The sequence below is a fragment of the Prionailurus bengalensis genome, chromosome E2 (assembly GCF_016509475.1).
Source record: "Prionailurus bengalensis isolate Pbe53 chromosome E2, Fcat_Pben_1.1_paternal_pri, whole genome shotgun sequence".
Taxonomy (NCBI): Eukaryota; Metazoa; Chordata; class Mammalia; order Carnivora; family Felidae; genus Prionailurus; species Prionailurus bengalensis.
This window is the reverse complement of record NC_057352.1, coordinates 9,295,139-9,310,387: the sequence shown is the minus strand read 5'-3', so window position 1 is coordinate 9,310,387 and position 15,249 is coordinate 9,295,139. Positions and strand designations below refer to the sequence as shown.

The following is a 15,249-nucleotide window of genomic DNA, read 5'->3' as shown; positions in this document are numbered from 1 at the left end:
TAAAGGAAGAAAAGACAAAGTACCTCAGGAGTGTCTGAGCAATGTCACCTATATCCCACCGGGGGTGGGGAGTGCTAGCTTCTATTTTGCTCTCAGCCTGCCTTATGCTCCCTCAACACTAGGTCTGAGGGAGGAGGGGTCTGGACTTCAGGGTCCCTGGTTCTTACCCTGCTTCAGGTCCCAACAGCACCCCAGGGCCCTGGCTCCGTTGGTCCTGGTTGCTTCCTGACCCCGCTGTTCCCCTTCAGCCTTTGCCTCTGCCCAGGCTCCCAGTACTGGCTGGGCATCCAGAAAAGACAAGAGCAGACCTGGCAGGAAGAGCTGGGAGGGGGCATCCTGTGAGAGGACGGGCCTGAGGGAGGAGATGTGGGTAGGGCTGGTCCTTCCCCACTCCTTGCTTCCGGAATTACATCTCAGCCAGGTGGCCCTGTCATGATGAAGGGACGCATGTTCCCAGGCTCTCCTTCTAGGACAGGAGACCAGCCCCAGAGTTCTCTTCTCGGAAACCAAGAGTGAGGATCAGCGCAGAGGAAATGAGTCCGGTATTTAGACAACCAGATAAATCTTTATTTGTGCCACGGTACTGTGGCCTTTTCCTTCGGTACCTTCGGAACCTGCTCCTGTGAAGGCTGACTCTTTGGGACCTAGCCCTATGGAAGACCCGCCTTGTCAGCGGAGAACCAGGTATTCATGGAATCGATCACCTTCCCAGGCCGAAAGCAAAGGACGCTGGGGGAGGGTGGGGTGCAAATAGCACAACCAGATTAGGTTCTGAGTGAGGGACACTCCTCTCAGCCTCCCTATATTGGATCTTATTCTCGCAATGACCCCAACTTAGTCGGCAGAGGTAAGCCCCACCCCATCCCCAAGAGAACAACCTCCTCCATTTGGAGGGTGGACATCCCGCCCCTCGCTCCAAGCCCTGACTTCTTCAGTGGGCTACTCACACGGTGAGAATGCCGATGATCAGCACCACAAAGCCCCAGATCAGCAGCCCTATCAGACGGCCTCTCAGCCTATTCTCCGACTTCGGGTACTCTGCCCTCCCGACAGTTAGGGACAGGTCATGCCAGATCTCAGCCAGGGTTCCACTGGTTGAGGACCGGGTTACAAACATTGAAGGCTGGGTTACAAAGGTTGAAGACTTGGACGTTGTCTCCACAATGATTCTTTGAGGCAACACTGACGGAAGAAAGGGAAAGAGCAGACCTGAGAGGGTCCCAAGGGCCCTTCGTGGCCCAGGCAAGCTATCTCCACGCCAACCTTCCCCAAACCTAGGCCTTCCAGGAGATAATCAGGACCCTAAGTGCAGGAAGCATGGTCCCGGTGAGCAGTGACCACGCCCAGGACAGGAAGCCACACCCCCATGGCCTGAATCCACATCCCACAGGGAAGTTTTAACCCGCAGGCCACGCCCTGAAGAAGGCTGTACCCAAAACCCACGAAACTGAACCCCATACTTCTGTCGACTCCCCAGCACTGACCTGTGACTTCAAAATGGATGATCGTGGATGGGCCATGTCGCTCAGTGCCCAACTCGCAGCGGTAGGTACCTGCATCCTCTGGCCCCACGAGGGGCTTGGTCAGGGTGGGTCGTTTCCCCTTGTACACCAAGGTCTCAGAATTGCTCCCCCAAACCTAGACCCAGGTTCAAGAGATCACAGAGGCCTGGGGAATTCAGGCCTTAGGGAGAACAGAGGTGAGATCATCACGGGATCTCAGTGGGGAAGATGGGAATCCAGGGTGTACTGGTAAGGGCATGGGGTCCCCGGGGATCCGTAGAAGGCAAACCTGGTAGGTCATGGGTCATGGGGATTGTGGGAACAAGCTTGTGGATACAGGGGTCGGCGCTCACACAAGCCTAATGGACTTGGGGTTGAAAGTCCCACCCTGTAAAAGCTGTAGTTGGTCAGGCCTTCAGATAATTTATGCCAGTTGAGCTCACAGTCCAGGACCAAGTCTTCCTTTTCATGGACGTTGATTTGGCGCACTGGGGACAAGGGTTATGGTGGGGTGCTTCCTCATGGTTCCAGGCCCTCCATCCACTCCCTCCCACTGGGTCCAGGCCCTTCTTTGCTAACAGGCAGGCTTCAGTCTCCGCCCTGTCAAGACTCCATCTCTCCTCTGGCTCCGCCTTTCCTGCGCCAACCCCTCCCGTTGGCCTCAGCCTCTCACCTCCGCAATCTGTGGACTTTCGACAAAGGTAAAGGTGCTTTCTGCATATGTGACACCAGAGCAGAAGCTGCAACATCGTACCTGAGGGGAGAGATCAAGGCTCTATTTATCCTAACAGAGGAGGCTAAAAGTAGAGGGCAGGGTCAAGGGCTGGGGAGGGATCAGGCGCCTAGTCCCTAGAGGTCAGCCCAAGGGGCGGGGCTAGAAGGCAGACCTGCCCCAAGAGGGATCTAACCGCGCTCAGTGAGGAGCCCACATGCAATAGGACCCGTTGCCCAGGAAGTCCGCTGTGCAGAAGGACTACTGGGGACCAGGAACCTCTCAGACGTGGGGAAGGAAGAACCACCGAGACCCAAAGCCGGAGGAGAAAGGCTGGGTATTCACGGGGCAAGGATGAGGGATAAAAAACCATCTTCCATAATCTGGACTCACCACATTTGTTGGGACAGAAATCTGCCTCAGAAGGAAGAAAAAAATAACGGTATCAGATTTCTAAGCTAAAGGACCTGAGAGAGGGGGAGAAGGAATAGGTGGGGGTTTGGGCTCTTGGGTTGGAGGGAGGAAGGGCCCGGGTGCCTGGAGGTCTGGGTCCAAGGGAGGGCGCGGTCGGGAGAGGTAAGGGGATGGACATAGAAAGCAGGGGTTGGGGACATAGACCCTGGGACTGGTGGAGGAAGGGGCTGTGGTCCCGCACAGAACCCATATTCCCTCACCCTCTCTTTGGAACCGAACGACGTAGCTCTGAAAGCTTTCTTTTTCCCGAGTCAACATCTCAGAGAACTCCTTCTCTAAAGCGTCATCTGGAAAGCAGCAGGGTGACGTAAAGTGCTTCCCCTCCGCTCCCCACCCCAGGAGTGAGGTACCGGAAGTTTGTCTCTGTCTGCAGGGCATGTCAATTCCCGTTGGGGACTTCTCAGGGAGCCACAATGAAATTGAATGGCCACTTAACCACGCCGGCCACTGAGCTAAGCGAGGGCTGGTGTCCAGGCACCGTTATGATCCATTTTAGACGTGGAAAACTTCCTTCCCGCAAAGCCACACAGCTAGGGGATGACTGGGCAGGTATTTGAAGCTAGACAGGTTGACTCCAGAGCCAAAGATTCTGGAGCTTCTCCCCCCGCCCATCTGCGTGCATTTACCTCTTAAACCACGGTTTGTGATATATTTCACACTCCTCAGAAAACTCAAGACTGACGTTTCCATTGTGGCTTCATCTGGAGGGACACAGGGGATGCGGGGAGGGGAGACAGAGCCTCAGATTCCAAACCTTAAGCTCTCTTGGCTCAGCTAGCCGTTACAAACTACAATACCCATGTGGCCACTGGGCAAGGATGGGGCTGTAAAGCGATTGTCCGCCCGTTGCCTGCTGGGAGTTGTAGTTTTTATCCAAAATGGCAAGGTAAGGCGTAGGGAAAGTGTATTCCTAGCCCTGGCAAGGCCTGGATTCTGCATCCCAGCCTTCTCCATGCCTGAACCCAGTAGACTCTGCCTTCAGCTCTTCCCTCCCGTCCCCCCGCCCCCGCCCCTAGCAATCCTAGGACTAGACCCCTCGTTTCCCATGACCCAGGGTTCCCACGCTCTACCCTGCCCTCACCGATAACCCCGATAAAGGAACGCTGTAAATTTGGCAGTTTGGTGAAATTCCCCACGGTTGCTCTTATCGTTCTCATCACTTCTCTGCGACGCTCGGGCGCCAGGTGGGTAGGCAGGTATTCCTTATCGAAGGAGTCCAGCGCGGCCACGACCCTTCGATCACACGTGACACAGCTCCGGGCAGGAAGCAGGCAGCCGGCTAGCGCCGCCACCAGGAGGGCAACTTGGGGACCCATTTCCCCAGGGCGCTCAGCCCCAGCAGAACCCACCAGGACTCTCTGGACTTTATGGGGAGGGTCCGCCCACCCCACACGGAGGAGGACGTGACCGCTGAGGGGAAAGACCCCCTTCCCGGAGACTAAGACCCCCAAGTTGTAGGTCTCCCACTTCTCGGTTAGGAAACCGAGGAGTCCGGAGTCCCGATGCACACTGAGCAGCCGCTGCCCGACCTTGAACTTGTCCGTTGACCCTCGAATACAACTAGGGTTTGCTGAAGAGCGGAATCCAGGCTGAGGGCATTCAGCGGGACGAGCCGGCCACGTCCTTCCGGCTCTGTTACGCCACGACTGAAATTAAGGATGTTGTTGGAGCGAAGGTGAGGTGGCTCACGTGATGCAGAGAGCTTTATGACTGGAGTCAGACCTGAAGATGGCCTCAATGTGCAAGGAAATCCCACAGCGTTTCCCTTCTAGCTTTCCACCCAGGCCCCCGACTTACCTAGAGACAATCCAGGAGTGTCCTCGGCCCCGCCCACAAACCCAACTCTGAGTCTGATTGGACGGCAACAAAGGGAGGCTCCGCCTATAGTTCCAGGATAACGCCCTCCGCCCCCTCTCTGCTAGAACTTTTTTCTGGTTCCTCCCAGATGAGGCCCCCGTGTGGTCGCGTTGGGGTGGAGGGGGTGGGGTCAGACTAAAGAGTCTCGGTGGAGGAGAAAGATGGGAGCTTAGCTCCTGGGAACTGGCGTGGAAGATGGTTGGGGACTTGCTCTTGGGTCTGATGGAGGAGGCGTGCGGACCCCTGGGTCCCTGCTTCAGGCCCCAACAGCACCCGGCGCCCTGGCTCCGTCGGCCTGCTTAGTTCAGACCCCACTGTTCCTATTCAGCCTTCGCCTCTGCCCCGGCTCCCAGCACTGGCTGGGGGACAGGAAAAGGCAGTGGAAACCCACTGGAAGAGTGTGGACGGGTTGTCATGAGAGGGGACGGGCCTGGGGGGGGGAGATCGGGGTAGGGCTGGCCCTTGATTCGGGAATCACTCCTTGATTCTGGAAGTGCATTTCAGCCAGGTGGCCCTGCCACGCCGAAGGGACCCGGGTTCCCAGTCTCTCCTTCTAGGACAGGAGACCCGCCCCAGAGCTCTCCTCTCGGGAAGCCAAAACTGAGAATCTGACCGGAGAAAATGAATCCGATATTTAGGCAACCAGATCAATCTTTATTTAAGCCTTGGTGCTGTGGCCTTTTTCTTCGTTCGGTACCTTGGGAAGCTGGGTCTGTGACACCTGGCTCTGTGATAGCGGGCTCTGTGATAGCTGGGTCTGTGACAGCCGACTTTGTGGACCCTGGTCCTCTGGGGCTGCTGCCTTGTCGGTACGGACCCAGGACTTGACCGAATCGATCAGGGTCCCAGACCTAAAGCAAAGTACGCTGGGGAAGGGTGGGGTGCAATCGTGTAAGCAGGTTAGGTCCTGAGTGAGGGACACCCCTCCCAGCCTCCCTGTATCTGATCCTTTTCTATGACCCAAGCTTCGCCGCCCTGGGTAAGCACGCCCCTCTTTTCTAAGCCCCTCCCCCTAACGCCCCCTCCTACCTTCGGACGTTGGAGACCCCGCCCCTCGCCCCAAGCCCTGCCTTCTCCCGGAGGCGGCTCACGAGGTGGCGAAGCCGAGGATCAGAAACACAAGGCCCCAGATCAGCATCTCGAACAGAAAGCCTCTCAGCGCGTCCTTGGGATTCAGACACTCTGACGGCTTGAGGGATCGAAACCGCTGAGACTGGGTCCCGGGCTTTGATTTCGGGATCTCCTCAATGACTCTTTTGGGCAACACTGACAGAGGAGAGAGAAGGAGCGGTGCTGGGAGGGCCGGTCGTGGCCCAGGCAAGCTCTGTCCACGCCACCCTTCCCCAGGACCCAGGCCTCCCAGGAGATAAGCAAGCCCCTCACTGCCTGAAGCCAGGCCACTGTGAGAGGTGGCCGCACCCTGGGCAGGAAGCCACCCCCCCCCCTTGGCCTGAAACCACACCCCGACAGAAAGTTAGGCCCCCCAGGGCGCTCGCTGAAGCTGACTGCCCCCCAAACCCAGGACCCTGAGTCCCATACGTCTGTCGACTCCCCAGCTCTGACCTGTGACTTCAAAACGGACGACCGTGGCTGGGCCGGATCGCTCAGTGCCCAACTCGCAGCGGTAGTTACCCGCATCCTCTGGCCTCACCAGTCGCTTGATCAGGGTGGGCCGTTTCCCCTCGGACACCAAGGTCTCAGAATTGCTCCCCCAAACCTAGACCCAAGCTCAAGGGGTCACAGAGGCCTGGGGAGTTCAGGGTTTGGGGCAGTACAGGTGTCAGGGCATCACGGGCTCTCAGTGGGGGAGACGGGAGTCCAGGGTCACTGGTAAGGGCATGGGGTCCCCGGGGATCCCTAGAAGTCAAACCTGGTGGGTCATGGGTCATGGGGATTGTGGCAACAAGCTTGTGGATGAGGGGGTCGGCGCTCACACAAGCCTTATGGACTTGGGGTTAAAGGGCCCACCCTGTAAAAGCTGTAATAGGTCAGGCCTTGAGATAATTTATGCCAGTCGAGCTCACAGTCCAGGATCAGGTCTTCCGTTTCATGGACGTTGATTTGGCGCACTGGGGACAGGATTTACGGTGGGACACTTCTTCGAGGGTTCCTGCCCTCCCGCCAGTGCCACCCACTTTGTCTAAGCCCCCCTTTCTGTCTCCACCCTCCGATCCAGTCCCCACCCTCTCTAGGCCACGTCTCGCCTCTGGCTCCGCCCCTCTTGCGCCAACCCCTGCGGCTGGCCCCAGCTCTCTCACCCCCACAGTCTCTGTATTTTCGGCAAACGTGAAGCTGCTTTTTACAGTTACTGCACCAGATCAGAAGCTGCAGCATTGTACCTGAAGGGACAGGATCCAGGCTGTATTCGCCCAGAGAGGCGAGGCTAAAGGCAGGGCCAAGGTCGGGGGCGGAGTCAGGCCCCTAATCCCTAGAGGTCAGCCCAAGGGGCGGGGCCAGAAGGCAGTCCTCCCTGAAGAGGGGTGTAACCAGTCTCAGGAAAGAGCGCCCAGAGAAGGGGACCCGTTGCCCAGGAAGTCCGCTGTGCAGAAGGACTACTGGGGACCAGGAACCTCTCAGACGTGGGGAAGGAAGAACCACCGAGACCCAAAGCCGGAGGAGAAAGGCTGGGTATTCACGGGGCAAGGATGAGGGATAGAAAACCAGTTCCCATAATCCGGACTCACCACATTTGTTGGGACAGAAATCTGCCTCAGAAGGAAGAAAAGAGAATTATCAGATTCCTGTTAAAGGGGATGGGGGCGGGAGGAAGGAATAGGCTGGGGGTTGGGCTGTTGGGTTGGAGGGAGGAAGGACCCGGGGGTCTGAATCTCTGGGTCCAAGGGAGGACCGGGTCGGGAGAGGTGAGTGGTTGGACATAGAAAGCAGGGGGCTGGGGACAGAGTCCCTGGGCCTGTTGAGGGAAGGGGCCGTGGTCCCTGACGGAAGCCATCTCCCCTCACCCTCTCTTTGGAATCGAGTGACGTAGCCACGAAAGGCTGCCTTTTCCAGAGTCAACATCCAGGAGAACTCCTTCACGAAAGTGTCATCTGGGAAGGAGCGGGGTGACATAGAGTGGTACCCCTCCCCCACCCACCGCAGGAGGAGATACAGGAAGTTCCTTCCGTGTGAAGAGATTGGCATTCTGCGTTGGGGCCACCTCAGGGAGGGACAATGAAATTGAATGACCACTTAACAATGCTGGCCACTGAGCTAAGCGGCCCCTGGCCTGCAGGCACTGTTAGGACCCATTTGAGAGGTGACAAAGTTGCAAAGTCCCTCCTTACAGGCCACAGAGCTAGGGGATGACCGGCCCGGAATTTGAACCAAGGCAGGTGGGCTCCAGAGCGACTACCAGACCCGTCCTCACCAACAATCATTTCTCGAAAAGTTTCTGGAGCCCCTCCCTTGGCCCCTATGTGGATTTACCTGCTACACCACTGTTTCTGATAAGTCTCACACTCCTCAGAAAACTCAAGACTGACGTTTCCATTGTGGCCTCATCTGGAGGGACACAGAGGATGCGGGGAGGGGAGCTAGAACCTCAGATCCCAAGCCTTGAGGTCTCTTGGCTCAGCAGGTGTTAAAAACTACAATACCCATGAGGCTACTGGACCAGCCCAGGGCTGTAAATGGCTGGCACGCCCGTTGCCTTCTGGGAGTTGTATTTTTTTTTTTCCACATAAAATTGCCACGTAAGGACTAGGGGAACAGTGTATTGGTCTGCCCTGGGGAAGGCCTGGAATCTGCATCCCAGCCTTCTCCATTCACGAACCCAGTACAGTCTCCCTCCAGTCTTTCGCTTCCTTCCCTCCTGCCCGCTCCCGCAACCATCCTAGAACGCAGACCCCTCTTTTCCCTCGACCCCTGGATTCACACTCTCTACCCTGCCCTCACCGATAACCCCCAGAAAGGTATCCTCTAAATCTGGTAGGTCCCGGAAATTCCTCACGGTTTCTCTTATCTTTTCCATCACTTCTCTGTGACGCTCGGGGGCGAGGTGGGTAGGCAGGTATTCCTTTTCCAAGGCGTCCAGCGCGGCCAAGACCCTTCGATCACACGTGACACAGCTCCGGGCAGGAAGCAGGCAGCCGGCTAGCGCCACCACCAGGAGGGCAACTTGGGGACCCATTTCCCCGGAGCGCTCAGCCCCAGCAGAACCCCGGGGAGGGTCCGCCCACCCCACACGGAAGGGGTGATCGCTGACCGGAAAGAACCCCTTCCCCGAGAGTAAGACCCCCTCCCCCCCCAATTTGCAGGGCTCTCCCTTCTCGGTTAGGAAACCGAGGAGTCCGGAGTCCCGCTGCACCCTAGACAGCCGCTGCCCGACCTTGACCTTGAATGTTGCACCCTGGAATACTAGGGTTCGCTGAAGGGCCGAATCCAGGCTGGGGGCCTTTAGAGGGGACGAGCAGGCCACCTCCTTCCACTCTATTTGCCACGGCTAAAATTGAGGACGTTGCGGATCGAGGGTGAGGTTGGTCACGTCACGTTTAGAGCTTTATGACTGGAGTCAGACTCGAAGGTCGCCTCAATCCCACAGAGTCCCTCTTCTTCCTTTCTCCTTGGGGCGTCGACTTCTCTAGAGACACTCTGGGCCAGTTTCCTTGGCCCCGCCCACAAACCCAACTCTGAGTCTGATTGGACGGCAACAAAGGGAGGCCCCGCCTATTGTTTCAGGATCTCGCAGACCGACCCCTCTCTGACTAGAATTTTCATCTGGGCCTCCCAGATGAGGCCCTTGTGTGGTCGCGTTGGGGTGGAGGGGGCTGGAGTCAGAGTAATGAGTCTGGGTGGGGAAGGATGGGAGCTTAACTCCTGGGCACTGGCGTGGCAGATGGCTGGGGACCGGCTCTTGGGTCTGATGGAGGAGGGGTGTGGACCCCTGGTCCCGAGGTTCTTACTCTGCTTCGGGTCCCAACAGCACCTCGGCGCCCTTGACCCGGGTTGACCCGGGTTGGTTCGTTGACCAACCGTTGACCCGGGTTGGTTCTTGACCCCTCTGCCCCGGCTCCCAGCACTGGCTGGGGGACAGGAAAAGGCCAGAGGCAACTCGGCTGGAAGAGCCGGGAGGGGGCGTCCTGTGAGGGGGTGAGGCTGGGGGAGGAGATCTGGGTAGGGCTGGCCCTTCCCCACTCCTCGATTCGGGAATTACATCCCAGCCAGGGGGCCCTGCCATGACCAAGGGACCCGGGTTCCCGGGCTCTCCTTCTAGGACAGGAGGCGAGCCCCAGACCTCTCCTCTCGGAAAGCCAAAATGAGGATCAGCCCCGAGGAAATGAATCCGGTATTTAGGCAACCAGATCAATCTTTATTTGTGACTTGGTGCTGTGTCGTTTTCTTTCGGTGCCTTCGGAACCTGGCTCTGCAGGGCGGCTACTTTGTTAGTGAGGAACCAGGACTTTATGGAATCCATCACGTTCCCAGGCAGAAAGCAAAGTACGCTGGGGGAGGGCGGGGGGCAGATAGTGGAACCAGGTTAGGTCTTGAGGGATAGCCCTCCTCGCCTCCCTATATTTGGTCTTATTCCAGCAATGACCCAGGCTGGACCATCACTACCATTTTCTAAGGCCTCTCCCTTAAAGGACCCCCTCCCGCATTGGGATTTGGAGACCCCGACCCTCTGTTCGTGCCCCGCCTTCATCAGGGTTGGCTCACGCGGTGACAAAGCTGATGATCAGCACCACAAAGCCCCAGATCAGCAGCCCTACCAGAACACTTCTCAGCACCTTCTCGGGCTTAGGGTACTCTGAAGGCTGGAGGGTTGGGGACAGCTGCTCCTCGGTTTCAAAGTTTGATGTCGGTGTCTCCTCAATGATTCTTTGAGGCAACACTGATAGAGGAGAGAGAAAGAGCAGCCTTGGGAGGCCACCAAGGTCCCCGTGGCCCAGGCAAGCTCCCTCCCCTCCAACCTTCCCCCAAGACCCGGACCTTGGAAGAGACAATCGCGACCCTATCTGCCTGGACCCCGACCACCGTGGCGGGTGGCCACACCCCCGTGGCCTGAAATGACACCCCGACAGGAAGTTTTGCCCCATAGGCCATGCCCCAAGCTGACTGTCCCCTAACCCCAGGACCCTGATTCCCACACTTCCGCCGACTCCCCAGCTCTGACCTGTGACTTTAAAATGGATGACCGTGGCTGGGAGGGATCTCACAGTGCCCAACTCACAGCGGTAGTCACCTGCATCCTCTGGCCCCACCAGGGGCTTGGTCAGGGTGGGCTGTTTCCCCTTGTACACCAAGGTCTCAGAATTGCTCCCCCAAACCTAGACCCAAGCTCAAGGGGTCACAGAGGCCTGGGGAGTTCAGGGTTTGGGGAAGTACAGGGGTGAGAGCATCACGGGATCTCAGTGGGGGAGATGGGAGTCTAGGGTCACTGGTAAGGGCATGGGGTCCCCGGGGGCCCGTAGAAGTCAAACCTGGTAGGTCATGGGTCATGGGGATTGTGGCAACAAGCTTGTGGATACCGGGGTGGGCGCTCAACCAAGCCTAATGGACTTGGGGTTGATGGGGTTGAAGGGCCCACCCTGTAAAAGCTGTAATAGGTCAGGCCTTGAGATAATTTATGCCAGTTGAGCTCACAGTCCAGGACCAAGTCTTCCTTTTCGTGGACGTTGATTTGGCGCACTGGGGACAGGCGGTTACGGTGGGATGCGTCTTGGTTCTCCCTCAACTCCCTCGCACTTGGTCTTGGCCCCCACTTTTCTGGTGGGCCGGCTCCTTTCTTTGGCCTCTCTAGACCCTGGCTCTCCTCTGGCTCCGCCCCTCTTGCGCCAACCCCCCACCCCCTCCAGCTGGCCCCAGCTCTCTCACCACCGCAATCTGTGGACTTTCGACAAACGTGAAGCTGCTTTTTACAATTACTGCACCAGATCAGAGGCTGCAACATTATACCTGAAGGGGCAGGATCAAGGTTGCATTTATCCTGATAGAAGAGACTAAAAGGAGAGGGCAGGGTCAAGGGCTGGGGCGGGGCCCAGCGCCTAATCCCGAGAGGTCAGCCCAAGGGGCGGGGCTAGAAGGCAGACCTGCCGGAAGAGGGATCTAACCGGGCTCAGCGAGGAGCCCACAGGCAATAGGACCCGCTGTCCAGGAAATCCGCTGTGCAGAAGGACCACTGGGGACCAGGAACCTCTCAGACGTGGGGAAGGAAGAACCATCGAGACCCAAAGCCGGAGGAGAAAGGCTGGGTATTAACCGGGGCCAGAATGGGGGATAGAAAACCAGCTTCCCTAATCTGGACTCACCACATTTGTTGGGACAGAAACCTGCCTCAGAAGGAAGAAAAAAAAAAAAAGTTATGAGATTTTTAAGTTAAAGGACACGAGAGAGGGGGAGAAGGAATAGGTTGGGGGGTTGGGCTCTTGGGTCCAAGGGAGGGCGCGGTCGGGAGAGGTGAGGGGCTGGACATAGAGAAGCAGGGGACTGGGGACAGGGACCCCGGGACTGGTGGAGGAAGGGGCTGTGGTCCCTGAGGGAACCTATCTCCCCTCACCCTCTCTTTGGAACTGAGCAACATTGCGCTGAAAGGCTGCCTTTTCCAGAGTCAACATCCAGGAGAACTCCTTCACGAAAGTGTCATCTGGGAAAGAGCAGGGTGACAGAGTGCGACCCCTCCTCCCACCCACCCCAGGAGGAGGTACAGGTACCCGTCTGAAGAGGCTGGTGTTCCAGGTTGGGGCCATCTCCGGGAGGGGCAGTGAAATTGGATGACCACTTAACCATGCTGGCCACTGGGCTAAGTCACTGGCCTGGGTGCAGGCACCGTTATGACCCAGTTTGGAGGTGACAAAGCTGTGATATCCCTCCCTAAAGGCCACACAGCCAGGGGATGACAGGGCCGGTGTTTGAACCTAGGCAGTTTGGCTCCAGAGCCAAAGGATTCCGAAGCCCCTCCCCTGGCCACTCTGCCATTTACCTGCTATGTCACTGTTTGTGATAAGTGTCATACTCCTCAGAAAACCCAACACTGACGTTTCCATTGTGGCCTCATCTGGAGGGACACGGGGGATGCGGGGAGGGGAGATAGAACCTCAGATTCGAAGCCTTGTGGTCCCATTGGCTCAGCTAGTGTTAAAAACTACAATGCCCATGTGGCTGCTGGGCAAGGCTAGGGCTGTAAAGGATTGCCTGTCCGTTGCCTTCTGGGAGTTGTAGTGTTTTACATAAAATTGCAGGGTAAGGGGTAGGAGAACACAGTATTTCCTAGCGCTCGGAAAGCCCTGGAATCTGCATCTCAGCCCTCTCCTTCACGAACCCAGTAGACTCTGGCTCCGGCCCTTCCCTCCCTCCCCCCCACCCCGCCCCTGCTCCCAGGAAGCCTAGCACCAGACTCCTCTTTTTCCACGACCCGGGGTTCCCACGCTCTACCCTGCCCTCACCTATAACCCCCATAAAGGCATCCTCTAAATATGGCAGGTCCCAGAAATTTCTCACGGTTTGTCTTATCGTTTCCATCACTTGTCCCTGACGCTCGCGCGCCATGTGGGTAGGCAGGTATTCCTTATCCAAGGCGTCCAGCGCGGCCACGACCCTCTGATCACATATGACACAGCCCCCGGCAGGAAGCAGGCAGCCGGCTAGCGCCGCCACCAGGAGGGCTACTTGGGGACCCATTGCGGCCACAGCGCTCAGCCCGCACAGAACCCGGGGAGGGTCCTCCCACCCCACACGGAAGGGGCGATCAGTAACGGGAAAGAACCCCTTCCCCGGGAGTAAGACACCCCCCCCCCCCAATTTGCAGGGCTCCCCCTTCTCGGTTAGGAAACCGAGGAGTCCAGAGTCCCGCTGCACCCTAGACAGCCGCTGCCCGACCTTGACCTTGAATGTTGCACCCTGGAATACTAGAGTTCGCTGAAGGGCCGAATCCAGGCTGAGGGCCTTCAGAGGGGACGAGCAGGTCACGTCCTTCCACTTTATTTGCCACGGCTAAAATTGAGGACGTTTCTGGAGCGAAGGTGAGGTTGGTCACGTGATGTGGAGAGCTTTGTGACTGGAGTCCGAGTCACCGTTTCCCCCGATCTGCAAGGAATTCCCACAGCCTCCCCCTTCTAGCTTCGGACGTGGGGGCGCGACTTCCCTGGAGACACGCCCAGGATTTCCTTGGCCCCGCCCACGAACGCAACGCTGAGTCCGATTGGACGGCAACAAAGGAAGGCTCCGCCTATGGTTCCAGGAAATCGCAGAGGCCGCCTTCTCAGACTAGATGTTTCATCTGGTCAGCTCAGGCGAGGGCATCTGGCCTTCAGCTTCCTCTCGTCCCTGAGTTTCTGAGCCCAGGCTTCGGCTCGGTGCCTGGGATCTTTTGGAATATTTGGCGTCAAGCCACGGAATTGGGAAGTGGCCCTTTCTAGCCGCAGGACTACGACTCCCAGGAGGCCCTGGGGTGTCTCCCTGGCCAGAGTTCCACACTTGACTCCCTCCTCCTCCTTCTCTCCGTAGCTGAGGGGCTGGATGCCAGGGTTCCAGAAGAAAGAGGCCTAGAGCCAATACTAAGAACCTGGGGCTCAGACCTATGGGTCCTGGAAGGTCTCTCTCTCTCCTTTTTCTACATCATTGAATCAAACCACCGTAAAAACTGGAACCGCGGGGCGCCTGGGTGGCTCAGTGGGTTGAGCGTCCGGCTTCGGCTCAGGTCATGATCTCGGCTCAGGTCATGATCTCACCGTTCATGAGTTCAAGCCCCGCGTTGGGCTCTGTGCTGACAGCTCCCAGCCTGGAGCCTCCTTCGGATTCTGTGTCCCCCTCTCTCTCCGCCCCACCCCTGCTTATGCTCTGCCTCTCTCTGTCTTTCAAAAATGAATAAACATTAAAACAAAACAGGAACCTCGACTCACACAAGCCTGAGAACGGGAGGCTGACAGATCCCAGCAGGGACAATACCCCTAGACGTGAGCAGTTCTGGATTTCCCCTTACACACACACACACACACACACACACACACAGTGGACTCCACAACACCTGCAGAGACAGGATTTGGTGGTGTGGACTTTTAATTCATATCTCCCTCTGTCCCACCTGTGGCAGCTGAATAGTGAATGATCCCTCAAAACTCCCTGAGAAGACTAAAAAAAGGGGGCTTGGATTCTTCTGGGTAGGTAGGGGATGCAATCAGAGTTGTCTGTAATAAAGCTAGGTACCTTCATCCCCTACAAAAAAGCACCAAGGGGGTCCTGGAATCTGAGTCAAGAATCCCATCCTCCTTGGCCAGACCTTGTGCTCTGGCCTGGGTTTCAGGCCAGCCCGGGTCCCGTATACTTTCAGACCTTCAGATCCTTTCATTCTTTTTTTAATGTTTATTTATTTTTGAGAGAGAGAAAGAGAGGCCGAGCGGGGGTGGAGGGGTGGGGACAGCGAGAGAGGGAGACGCAGAATCCGAAGCAGGCTCCGGGCTCTGAGCCGTGAGCACAGAACCCCACTGGGGCCCAAACTCACGAACCGTGAGATCATGACCTGAGCCAAAGTCGAAGGCTGAACGGACTAAGCCACCCAGGCGCCTACAGAGTCTTTGAAGCCCGAAACCGGGTTTAGTGGTTCTGTGAAATCAGAGGAAGCCCAGGTTGGCAAGAGTCCCCATACCTGTAGCTTTCTGCAAGCCCAAAAGAAACATTCATGATGTTTATTTATGCTGGCTGAATTCCAGAAAACCGATCCCGTTACATCCAACAGCCCAGCTGCAGAGAAGGAAACTTTCTTAATTGAGA

General features: G+C 57.2%; 2 protein-coding genes across 6 annotated transcripts; both read right to left on the bottom strand.

Moving 5' to 3' along the window:
- Positions 1–545: 545 nt before the first annotated feature.
- On the bottom strand, positions 546–5,055 carry LOC122494867 (izumo sperm-egg fusion protein 1-like). Its single transcript, XM_043600378.1, has 9 exons — positions 3,770–5,055; positions 3,315–3,389; positions 2,889–2,975; positions 2,608–2,628; positions 2,176–2,256; positions 1,890–1,990; positions 1,485–1,638; positions 948–1,182; positions 546–729 (listed from the first exon to the last, which is right to left on the bottom strand). Exons 1-9 carry the CDS (start codon positions 4,002–4,004, stop codon positions 651–653), a joined length of 1,068 nt encoding a protein of 355 aa, XP_043456313.1. The 5' UTR covers positions 4,005–5,055; the 3' UTR covers positions 546–650.
- Positions 5,056–5,178: 123 nt separating this feature from the next.
- Positions 5,179–14,133, bottom strand: LOC122494864 (izumo sperm-egg fusion protein 1-like). Of its 5 annotated transcripts, none has more exons than XM_043600372.1 (9): positions 8,440–9,821; positions 7,972–8,046; positions 7,506–7,592; positions 7,230–7,250; positions 6,804–6,884; positions 6,514–6,614; positions 6,109–6,262; positions 5,637–5,811; positions 5,179–5,411 (listed from the first exon to the last, which is right to left on the bottom strand). In XM_043600372.1, the coding sequence occupies exons 1-9, from the start codon at positions 8,672–8,674 to the stop codon at positions 5,204–5,206; spliced, it is 1,137 nt and encodes a 378-aa protein (XP_043456307.1). In that variant the 5' UTR covers positions 8,675–9,821; the 3' UTR covers positions 5,179–5,203. The 5 variants fall into 5 exon arrangements, with proteins under 5 accessions (XP_043456307.1, XP_043456311.1, XP_043456308.1 ...); XM_043600373.1 differs by lacking the exons at positions 5,179–5,411; positions 5,637–5,811; positions 6,109–6,262; ... (4 more) ...; positions 7,972–8,046; positions 8,440–9,821 and adding exons at positions 9,833–9,986; positions 10,201–10,375; positions 10,658–10,811; ... (4 more) ...; positions 12,464–12,538; positions 12,927–14,131; XM_043600375.1 differs by lacking the exons at positions 5,179–5,411; positions 5,637–5,811; positions 6,109–6,262; ... (4 more) ...; positions 7,972–8,046; positions 8,440–9,821 and adding exons at positions 9,833–9,986; positions 10,254–10,375; positions 10,658–10,811; ... (4 more) ...; positions 12,464–12,538; positions 12,927–14,123.
- Between the last annotated feature and the right edge of the window lie 1,116 nt (positions 14,134–15,249).

Coding starts and splice junctions, on each gene's coding strand:
- LOC122494867 (XM_043600378.1), bottom strand. CDS start 4,004: ATGGGTCCCCAAGTTGCCCTCCTGGTGGCGGCGCTAGCCGGCTGCCTG. Junction 3,390..3,769: donor TTCCTTTATCGGGGTTATCG/GTGAGGGCAGGG, acceptor GTGTCCCTCCAG/ATGAAGCCACAATGGAAACG. Junction 1,991..2,175: donor AAAGTCCACAGATTGCGGAG/GTGAGAGGCTGA, acceptor CCTTGTCCCCAG/TGCGCCAAATCAACGTCCAT.
- LOC122494864 (XM_043600372.1), bottom strand. CDS start 8,674: ATGGGTCCCCAAGTTGCCCTCCTGGTGGTGGCGCTAGCCGGCTGCCTG. Junction 6,615..6,803: donor AAAATACAGAGACTGTGGGG/GTGAGAGAGCTG, acceptor TCCTGTCCCCAG/TGCGCCAAATCAACGTCCAT. Junction 5,412..5,636: donor ATCCTCGGCTTCGCCACCTC/GTGAGCCGCCTC, acceptor ACCCTTCCCCAG/CGTACTTTGCTTTAGGTCTG.